Here is an 11,014-nt window from a genome sequence, read left to right as displayed (position 1 = left end):
ATTCAAAATAAATAATAAAGAAAACTATGGCAATATATAATTTTATAAAAAACTCTGAAAAAATCGAAATTGGAAATAATGTTTTGGTAAAAGGAAGTTCCATTATATATACGTAAATTACAAATTTGTATTAGTATAATATTACAAGCACAATAACTAACATAAAAAATCCAAATTACATAAAACTAATAATATACTGTCACGTAATTCCATTTGTATAAAGGCCCAAATTAAACTATCAACCAACATTATTTACCCTCTAACTGTGCATGATTAAATCACAAAAAGGTCAATTAAACTCGAAGATGTAAGTTTTAAATATTTTTTTCGAATCGAGTTATGAAATCCTTCACTCATAAGATCCTCATTCTTGTATATTGTTAATTATATTTTGTTTGAATAAAGAATTAAGAAATTGATTGACATGTCACCTTTCAAATGATGGGACCTTTATGCGATGACTCTAATTTAATGTGAAATTAGAAACTTGGTCAAGAAGATTATACTTTTGTATAAGTCGTCACCTTTCGGCACACTCAAGAAAAAAAAAATCTTTCTACAAAAAGGAAATTATTCAAAATATTTAAAATTAAATATTTTGCAAAATAATTTTGAATCATATTGCGACCAAGAAAGGTAAAACAATTGAAGTAATAACATTATTTTGTAATTTCAATTAAAACTTACAACTTAGTTTACATTAATCATATAACTTATATTATAATTTTTTGTATTTATCACACTATTTTTTAGATATTCCTACAAAATAAAAATGATTTAAATTATTTGAATAAAAATATTTTTGAAGCAATTTCGAATGATATGGACCAAATAAAGAAACTAAAGAATTGATAATTTGAGTGTGTAAAAGAGAATATTGATGGACGCTGGTTTCAAACCCACGGCCTCACACCCAATATTGTGTTATTTTAATTTCTTACCTTTCGAATAAGTATAAATCGTGCCGGCAAGAGTTATTTTAAAATGTGTAGCCGATTCACGTGTTTAAACACATGCAACTAATTCGCATTTTTAAACATGTGAAAGGCTACGCGTTTTATCCAAACTCGGAATTTTTTAAAACATTCATATTGGAAACCTTTGTAGTAGAATCACCAAAAGAAAAAAAAAATAAAAATCAAAGAAGCACTGTGATTTTGGTTCCAATTGAACTTATTAAAGCAACTAGATGCTAAAATAAGGTCATTCACGAGTTAATGTCATAAATTCAACTAAATCTATAGTAGTATTATTTACGTGTCCCGTTAGCATCTTAAACATTATCACAATCATCAACAAATCTCAACAAAACATATTACAAATTCAGTCAGAACATTATAATTCATTATTCCACTATTTATTTAATTCATCATATATTAATTTTATATATTTTTTAATTTATAATATTTTTAAAATTATACTCCCATTAAATTTTAAAAAAAATGAAAATTAAACAATTACATCATGAATCACATGCATTTATTTCTTTCAAAAAATAAGAAATAAAGTAGAAACTTTGGTGAAAGAAAAAGAAAAAAGAAAATGGAAAGAGAAGTATAATCCTCCACAACTTCATATCGATTGGAAATGTAAATCAAATGCTTAATCTAACCAAAATTCAAGCCCTATCAAAAGGCAACTCAAAACGCATGAATATTTCATCCCTAACTAAGCTTGTCACAATATTTCTATATATACACACATCAAATGCATTCTTTATCAATGTACTTAACAGCTTATACTCACAATATGAAGCCTCTTATCCTTCTCTTCGCGCTCGCACTTGCACTCACTCTCGCGATGCCAATCACCGCGTCGCGCAACAAAGGCTGCAGAGACGTGTTCAACAATTTTGGCCATTGCGCGGGCTATATTCAAGGTCTAGGCAACAAACCATCGCGAGTGTGTTGCCTAAGTGTAACGAATCTGAATTCCATCGCGAAACATGAACCGGGTGGTTCGGTAAGAATATGCCAATGCATAGAGCATTTTGCAAGTTATAGACACCATCCATTCGTTGGCACGCGTATCAGAGACCTGCCTCGTAAGTGCAACACGCGTTTGAGTTTTCCTATTTCGGAGCGCATGGACTGTAATCGGTAAATAAACATATCTTAAAAAGTTATGTATGATTGTTCAATTAAGTTGTTTTATCATCTAATTGAAGTAATTAATTGTTTGTTTTGGTGCAGGGCTGTTTGAAAGATTAATCTCTACCATTATTTGGCTAATACTCATACTACTTAAAAATATATATGGATATGTAATGTAATAAGGTTGTAAGGGCTATTACCATATTGTTTCGATGTATTCGAGGAGCATAAATAAAAAAGTTATACTATTATAATTTCATAATGTTGTAAATTAACTCGTGATCATGATTTTAGTTGTGCAATTAAACTTATATAAGAAAATAGACCCCATTTCCGGTTGCAGTGTAGATGCCCTAATAACATAAAAATTGTAAAAGCACTCCAATTACTAGCATTTTACATAATAAAAACTTTAATTACTATTCCTTCAGTTCCACCATAAGATTTGAAGGCATAAAATTTTAGATAATGTTATTTAGTGATTAAATAAAGAGAATAAAGTAGGAGGAAGAAAAAATAAGGGGTGAAAAAATGAGACATTTCTCTTGTTTCAGTCAAGGCATCATGATTTTAGTTTGGGACGGCCTATAGATGAATATGTCTCACTTACCCTGGGACATATCGAGAGAGTATAATTTTATTATGAAATATCTAGAAAAATCCTAGAATGATAATCATCCCCATTTTAGTCCTATTCATAGGCAACACAAAAGGCATGAACAATTAAATTAAAGTAGAAAATGAATTATATTCACGAATCTTGAATTGATGCACAACCCTAATTAATCTTCGAAGATAAAGGGTTGTAACAATATATCTATATAAACACACATCAAACACATTCTTTCTCAATGTGAAGAACTTAACAACACAAATATGAATCATCTTATACTTCTTTTCACTCTTGCATTCGCTTTCTCGAGACCAATCACCGCGTGGCCTTGCAAAGGCTGCAAAGACGTGTTCGATGATTTTAGCCAATGTGCGGACTATATTCAAGGGGAAGGCACCGATCCGACACCAACGTGCTGCCATAGTGTAATGAATTTGAATTTTATGGCGAAGCAAGAAACAGGTGGTTCGATAAGAATATGCAAATGTATCGAGCATTTTGGGACTTATAAAGCCTCCAACCCGTTCAATGAATCGCGCATCCGAGAACTGCCTCTCAAGTGCAACACACACTTGAGTTTTCCGATTTCGGAGCGCATGAATTGTAATAGGTAAATAAACATACTAATAATCAAAAGTTAATTTATAATTAATTTGTTTTTATTATTTAATATAAATAATTGTTTGTTTTGGTGCAGGATCATTTGAAAGATTAGTCTCTACCATTATTTGATTAGTAAGTTAATACTCCATGTAGTATATGTTAGTAAATTTGTTTCCTTATAATGGTGGAATTAAATAAAGAAGTTATAACTTAGCTTTTTCTATATATGTGTATCAAATACATGGTATGGTTAATGTTAAGATATAGTACAACAAATCAACAATTCATATATATGTGTAAAAATTGTTGGTAACTGCAAAATTTCTTCAAAATTCCTGATTTTAATTCAAAGGATCCAAGTGAGATCGGGATGGGTCGACCGATTCCACTGCCATCCATGAGCGTCGAAAAACTAAATTCGGAGTTTTAAGCTACGTCCTTGAATGAAAAGGTTGGCATATGTGATAATGCAATTAGTGATTTTTCTATCATAAATTTTTGAACTAACAATCTTGTACCTAGACTTTATCTTGTACCTAGACATTTAGATTATGTATTTTATTTCCTACCTCCCAAATTGGTAAGATATTAGAAATAAAACAGATATAGATATATACGAGTAATACAATAAATTTGGGAAACTTGAATGATAATCTGGAAAATGATAGTTCACGTTTTAACCAATAAATACACATCCATATAATTTAGATAAAGATAATCAAATTTAACTAAATATTATTATCCAAAAAAAAACAACATATTTACTCAACATTAACAAGATTGATATGAATTATAATGAAAATAAGTTTGGATTTAAAAATCACATTGAGTGTATATCCCTAGATTTTAAAGAACCCAAAGAGGATTTTCCGTTAATGCTTTTCATTGCTGATATTTTTTATTGATGAAACAGAATATATTTATTTTATCAATTTAAAACATAAAATATTTATCGTAATCTTAATAAATACTACATATATAGAACATAAAATATTTTAAAATACCCACGCGTAAAATATTCAAATTCAAATTTCAAAATTAATAAAAAAATTAACCAATCCCTATTATATCTCTAAAAATCCCAACTTTTTTCAATTTTCACACCTTTTTATTCATATTTAGTGATTAATTATCCGAAAAAAGCAACTGTGAAAGGAATCGCGAGGTCAACGGTGGATAAATATCTTTATAGATAATTTAAAATCAGGTAGCAGCAATTTCGCAACAGAACATTATAAAAATCTAATCTTTTTGCGCTCTATAAATAATCAAATTCGATACTTTTCTGGGTTTTCATGGGTTTTAGAGTAGCTGCCAAAATACAAGATTTCTTGAAAAGAGACAGCCATGATAGGAAGAGAGCTCCTTCACAAGATGAAGGTTACTTTCTTGCCTCTCTTTCTCATGCTATTTAATGGGGGCAATTTCTTGTTTCTATTATGTTGGAAAAAGTAGTTCGTTTTTGAGTTCTTGATTGTTGTTTTTTTCGAACTTTCTTTACTCAAATTTTCACAATTTGTGTTTGTGTGTGTGTTTTTTGAGGGGGGTTTCTTGGTTGGTGTTTGATCAGCATGGTTTGAGTCATGAATTGGACGAAATTGCTGATTTTTCTTGTAAAGAATGTTGATTTATTGGAAAATATGATCAATTTTTTTGTGTAAAATCATTGCTGTTTGTTTCAAATTATGGAGGCTTATTGTTGTAATTGTATTTTCTTACTTGATTTCAGCAACTGTGGCTCTTTTAGTAGCACAAAGAGATCATGCATTTGGAAATTTTGATGTATGTTTCTTGGTTTTGTCTCACTGTGATGAAATGTGGATGGTGTAAGGGATGTAGGCTCTCTGTGTGATGCCAATCTGATACATGGAATGCTGTGTTCTGTTTATTCGGGCGAAGGTGTTGGATCGTTGATACGATTTTGTTCTAAAAAGAGCGTTTTTCGTCGCCTACTTGCTTGTCTTCTGATTCTTGATCATGATCAGTTGCAGCAGTGAAGTCCAGCTTCTCGTGCAACGTTTTCGTTCTGTGTTGTGTCTCGTTGTATATTAGTCTGATCGTATGAAAACTTCCTTTTCGTTGCTTGCCTTGCTTGGAGGCAATAGCTCTGTTTATGTAGGTTGAGACGTTGAAATGATGTTGCGTTTTTCAGCTGATTACGTTCTAAAAAGAGCGTTATTTGTCGTTCTGATTCTTGCTCGTGATTGGTGGTAGCATCTGTGTTGTGTCTCGTGCAATAGCCTCGATAGATAAGGACTAGGCCTTGTAGCTTTTGTGTCCGGCTCTGTGCTTTTCGCGTATTTAGCTTGAGCATTTGTGCATTTGCAGTTGGTATTGACTCTATCTCTCACTCTTTTTCGGGCTTAGGAAAAGGTGTGCTTTTCCTCGCCTCTTACCCCGGATGGAAAGAAAGGCGGTGGAAAATTCTCGAGGCAAGTCACACATGGCTCCTATCTGATGAAAGGAAAGTCGAACCGTCCCATGGAAGACTATCTGGTCTCTGAACTCAGGGTGATAGGCGAGGACGCGTTGGGATTGTTTGCCATCTATGACGGACACATGGGGCACGGTGTTGCAAACTACTTGCAACTGAACCTCTTCGACAACATTCTGAAGCAGGTATGGTGCTATACACACTTCCTTTGATGCAATCTTCGTGTATTTACGATAACGTTCTTTCCCGAGCAGGGTGACTTCTGGACCGACATCAAACTCGCAATAAAGAGCGCTTATCAGACGACTGACAAGGAAATATTGGAGAAGTCCTTTGAATTGGGGAAAGGAGGGTCGACAGCGGTAAATGCAATCTTGATCAACGGACAGAGGCTCGTGGTTGCAAACGTGGGGGACTCCCGAGCTGTCATCAGCAAGAAAGGCGTCGCGAAGCAGCTCTCTGTCGATCACGACCCCACTAGGGAAAAGGAGTTGATCGAGAGCAAGGGCGGATTCGTGTCAAACCGGCCAGGTACACATCCACATTATCTGATCTAATGCTTCTAATTTCTACCAATAATCCAGAAATTTTAATTAGGTTTATTGTCACAGGCGACGTTCCTCGCGTTGATGGCCAGCTGGCGGTGGCCAGAGCATTCGGCGACAAGAGCTTGAAGAAACACGTGACGTCCGAGCCTGATATTGCGGTCCAGACCATAGACGACGACGTTGAGTTCTTAATTTTAGCGAGCGATGGAGTGTGGACCGTGCGATACTATCCATAAAACTTTCCTTACACGCATTCTTGAGTCGATAATACAACTGAGGGCTCATTTATTTGCCCTTGTATTTATGCAGGTAATGTCGAACCAAGACGCGGTCAACTCCATCAAAGCGATCAAGGATCCACACGCAGCAGCCAAGCGTCTCGTTGATGAGGCGCTGTCGAGGAAAAGCCGGGACGACATCTCGTGCGTCGTCGTTAGGTTTCAATAGCTTGATTAGATAGGTTTTTTGCTTTCACTTAGTTAGTTTAGCTACTTAGGATTTGAATTTATTTTGCAAGAAATTGAATGATATTTTTTTTCTACTTAAGAAGGCCCTGATTTTTGCATATGGAATGCATACTTTTGTATAGTTTTATACCAAAAATGTGAATATTATACTTGCATATTTAGGTATTACCCTTTTGAATAAATTCAAAATTGTCTATCCCATCAAATTGAATTTTTTTTTATCTATATAATGATCTACCATACAAAGCCACCCTTCTCCTATTGAAACGTATTCATTGTATTTTCATACTTCAAAAGTTCCGTGACAAGACATGTTGTTTACTTATGTTTTTAATATCTCACATTAACACTTATATCGTAGAAATAATTAAATCAAAATTTGAAATAATTAGGATATGATTGATAAGTGGAAAATGATTAGATATGATTGGTAACTATAAAAATTAAGATTTAAATAATAAATAGGCTAAAAATTAATATAGATTTCATTAATCCAATACTTATTGATGTCAATCATAAAAGTTTGATTATGTTTTTACATTAATTTATTTGGTTAACGAGAAATGGCTTACCAGTTAAGCTCGGTTTTTTTTTTTTTTTTTTTTTTGGTTACGAGAGGAGAGTCAAAACTCTAGGGAGACAAATGTTTAGGCAGCAACAGATCGAGAGACATGCTCACCTATCTTATCTAGCTAAAAAAGATGACCGATACTTCCTGGAGGATCGTTTATTAGATAGTCATCCTACCTTCGTTCCATGTAACCATGATCCGATAATTGTATTCCTATTTTGGATATTCCATCATAATGAGACATCACATCTTTCTGCAAAATTTAAAACATTTAATTCTTATTTTCTTTCCTACACGACAAAATTTCATTAACTTATCCATTTTTGGAATACTCCTTTTATTAGATGACACGTTTCAGCGTTCATAAAAAACAACCTCTACTATAGCCAATTAATGTATCAGTGCATTAGGTGAAGTTTTTTTATTTTATTTATTTATTTATTTATAGAAATATAAAATTATACTTTCTTCTTCTATCATCAAATAATTAATTATATAAATTATACTAATGTGAATTCATAAATATAAGAATAGAGAAAAAAATGATAAAAGTATTAAATTTGTTTTATTATAGAGAAAAACTTATAAAAATATAACATGATATACTCCCTTCGTCCCATCTATCTCGGGGATTTGAATATATAATGACGTTAGTTTTCAATTTTATTCTTGTCACAAAACAAATTGTTTACATTTTAGATTTTTGTGAAATATAATTAATTAGAGACTTAGAAGTACAAATTCTCAATTTATTTACTGTTTGTGTGGTGACGATTGATCATTTTTGTTGAGATTATAAAAATGGATATATATTTTACAATTGATTAAAATATTTTTGTTAAGAAAATTAAAATAATAGGAATAAAATCGAAAATTTATATTTGCAAATATGAGTACATTGGGCTATAGCCATATAATGGGCGCTGAAATCCAATTTATGGATCATATTATATACATGACGGACAAAATTTGCTAGGAATTTTGCATTTTGACGAATTCCGTGCTGGGTATTTGTTTTATATATTGGCTAAATCTTCACAAATTTTGGCAAAATCAAAAGAGATAAACATGGAAATCATAGTACAAATGGCTAGTATCAAGTATTTCTGCAACGAAAATCCAAATATTTGCTCCCTCCGTTCCATAGCAGTGAAAAATTGTGTTGAGTGAGTTATGAAAAAGAAGAATAAATTAGAAAATGAAAAAGGTTGAGAGATGAAAAGAGAATAAAGTAAGAGAGAATAAAGCAAGTGAGAAAAAAATATGTTAACTTTTACTGAAAAAAGGAAATGACTCTACTACTATACGTACCAAAATAATAAAATGACTGCACTATTATGGAACAGAGGGAGTATGACAGTATAGTGGTAGGCAGCATTCTTGTCATTAATTAGATTTCTCTATTATGTTACATTATGTGTTCAATTATTATATATCAAGGTACATTTATTTTAAATATAATAAAATGGCATCAAAAATATCCGACAAGTAATGAAGTAGGTTGTGCAACATAGTAGTCCATTACATGTCACACCTCCTTACTTTCGTTTATTAGTACTATAGTTCACATTTTGGTTTCATTAAAATTCTTCTTAAATAAAATATGTGAAAGATAAACATACCATATACTTTTATCAATTAATTCTATCTCAACCTCTACCAATTGTTATAAATTATTTTTACTTTGATAACTTAGTATCAATTTTAATTAGATAATGAAGTGAAATATTAGTATCCAACTTATTTTTTGGCAAAATTCAGGATCAAACTACATACACCAAATAACTCCTAATCCGCCCACAAGAATTAGATAGCCACGGATCAATCACAATCAAAACATAAAATGAAACAAAAACGTTACCATCTCCAAACAAAATAAAATTGAAACCCACTGTCTTTTCTCAAGAATAGTATTCACATACGACATAAAAAGAATCACTAAATTATACCCATGGCATCAAAATTGACCTACTCCCTCCGTCCCAGATAATTCAACCCAGTATTTCATTTCGAGTCGTCCCATATAATTTGTCCCACTTTACTTTTACCATTTTTAGTAGTGGACCTCATATTCCAGTAACTCATTCCTACTCATATTTTATTATAAAACTAATATTTTAAAAGTAGGATTCATATCTCACCAACTTTTTTAACTCACTTTCCATTAGATTTCTTAAAATTTGTGTCGGGTCAAAGTATCCCAAATTATCTAGGACGGAGGGAGTAGAAAACTACAGGAGAGAGAGAAAAATTAATAGAGATGTTTGCATCACTGCATGTAATAGTGTGTTAGTGAGCTGCCACATTATCTCCCTTTGCATGCAAACATCCCTAATACTATGCCGCCACGCACCTCTCTGCCCATCCCTCTCGCACAATATATAAACCCCCCCTTTCCTTCTTCTCTCTCATCAAATCACAAAATTACAAAATCAAGAATCAATTTTTATTTATTTATGATGATGGGAACCATCGACATCCCTCCCCGCCGGCAGCATCAGCTCCTCCTCCTCTCCGGCTCCCCGACCGCGGCCGCGTTCTCGAGATTCCTCCCGTGCAACGACGTCGACGGCTCGGACGAGGAGCCCTACGCCTCCGACCACTTCCGCATGTACGAGTTCAAGGTGCGGAAGTGCAGCCGGAGCCGGAGCCACGACTGGACCGACTGCCCCTTCGCACACCCGGGCGAGAAGGCCAGGCGCCGCGACCCCAGGCGCTTCCGCTACTCGGGGCTCGTCTGCCCCGAGTACCGGAAGGGCCACTGCGGGAAGGGCGACGCCTGCGAGTTCTCGCACGGCGTGTTCGAGTGCTGGCTCCACCCCTCCCGCTACCGCACCGAGGCCTGCAAGGACGGGAAGGCCTGCAAGCGGAAGGTGTGCTTCTTCGCGCACTCCTCCCGCCAGCTCCGCCTCGTCCCCGACCCCGAACCCGCCCCGGAGGACAAGAGGAAATCTTCCAGCCATTGCTGTTTGTACTGCCACCATGAGTTGAAGTCGGCGACTGCGTCGCCGACTTCAACCCTTATGGGCCATCATAACATTTCCCCACCTATGTCGCCCTTGTACAGGGGCGACACAGGGGACATGGGGTATGGGTCCTTGGACTCGTACAAGGATGCGCTCGCTGAGCTCATGGCCTCGTTTGAGGCTATGAGCCCGAGTGAGGCGACAGGCCGCCCTCAGGGTGGCCTTCCGTGGCTGGATGTGAATTTCAATGTGGAGGAGCCACAGTTTGTGATGTCGCCATCAACTTCGACTCCGGTGAGCCGTGGACATAGCAAATTTTACCAGGAGGAATATTCCGGTAGGAATTTGATGAATGAAAGCAGGTTTAATGCCAATGAGGGTGGTTCCGGTGGGCCGGATCTCGGGTGGGTCAACGATCTTCTGACATGAATGATGCGATATCGGGTTCGGATTCGGGTTCGGGTTGGGATCCTTATCCTGATGTATATATGAGGATGAAGGTACCAAGAGTGGGATTTTGATGGGATGTGATTATTTTTGTGGAATTGTTGGTTATGGGGCTATATAATGTGTGTTGATCATGAATAATTAGGCGTCTTGTTAATTAAGTTGGGAAATTTGGAGGTGTAATTCTTGTTTTGATGATCACTGTGAATTGTAATGTGATCATGTACGATATGATCCTTTTTTGCTTAATTAATGAACATCTACTTCTGTTA

General features: G+C 34.8%; 2 protein-coding genes across 4 annotated transcripts; both read left to right on the top strand.

Moving 5' to 3' along the window:
• The first annotated feature begins 4,559 nt into the window (after window positions 1-4,559).
• On the top strand, window positions 4,560-6,856 carry LOC125190371 (putative protein phosphatase 2C 58). Of its 3 annotated transcripts, none has more exons than XM_048087653.2 (5): window positions 4,560-4,689; window positions 5,677-5,928; window positions 5,998-6,274; window positions 6,355-6,509; window positions 6,601-6,856. In XM_048087653.2, exons 1-5 carry the CDS (start codon window positions 4,657-4,659, stop codon window positions 6,736-6,738), a joined length of 855 nt encoding a protein of 284 aa, XP_047943610.1. In that variant the 5' UTR covers window positions 4,560-4,656; the 3' UTR covers window positions 6,739-6,856. The 3 variants fall into 3 exon arrangements, with proteins under 3 accessions (XP_047943610.1, XP_088914559.1, XP_088914560.1); XM_089058433.1 differs by having other exon boundaries at window positions 4,579-4,689; window positions 5,683-5,928; XM_089058434.1 differs by having other exon boundaries at window positions 4,608-4,689; window positions 5,638-5,928.
• Window positions 6,857-9,732: 2,876 nt separating this feature from the next.
• LOC125187525 (zinc finger CCCH domain-containing protein 2-like) lies at window positions 9,733-11,014 on the top strand. Its single transcript, XM_048084131.2, has one exon. It carries the CDS (start codon window positions 9,786-9,788, stop codon window positions 10,722-10,724), a length of 939 nt encoding a protein of 312 aa, XP_047940088.1. The 5' UTR covers window positions 9,733-9,785; the 3' UTR covers window positions 10,725-11,014.

This window comes from Salvia hispanica, chromosome 5 (assembly GCF_029641045.1).
Source record: "Salvia hispanica isolate PSC_SH4W2 chromosome 5, Shi_PSC_v1, whole genome shotgun sequence".
NCBI classification, from domain to species: Eukaryota; Viridiplantae; Streptophyta; class Magnoliopsida; order Lamiales; family Lamiaceae; genus Salvia; species Salvia hispanica.
Note: the sequence above shows the minus strand (reverse complement) of the source record. Positions and strands in the feature narration are given on the sequence as shown.

What these genes read in the sequence shown, in the direction of transcription:
- LOC125187525 (XM_048084131.2), top strand. Translation starts at nt 9,786, where the DNA reads ATGATGATGGGAACCATCGACATCCCTCCCCGCCGGCAGCATCAGCTC.
- LOC125190371 (XM_048087653.2), top strand. Translation starts at nt 4,657, where the DNA reads ATGATAGGAAGAGAGCTCCTTCACAAGATGAAG. An exon ending in TCGACAACATTCTGAAGCAG is followed by an intron (nt 5,929 to 5,997) that starts GTATGGTGCTAT and finishes TTTCCCGAGCAG; the next exon opens with GGTGACTTCTGGACCGACAT. An exon ending in ATTCGTGTCAAACCGGCCAG is followed by an intron (nt 6,275 to 6,354) that starts GTACACATCCAC and finishes TTATTGTCACAG; the next exon opens with GCGACGTTCCTCGCGTTGAT.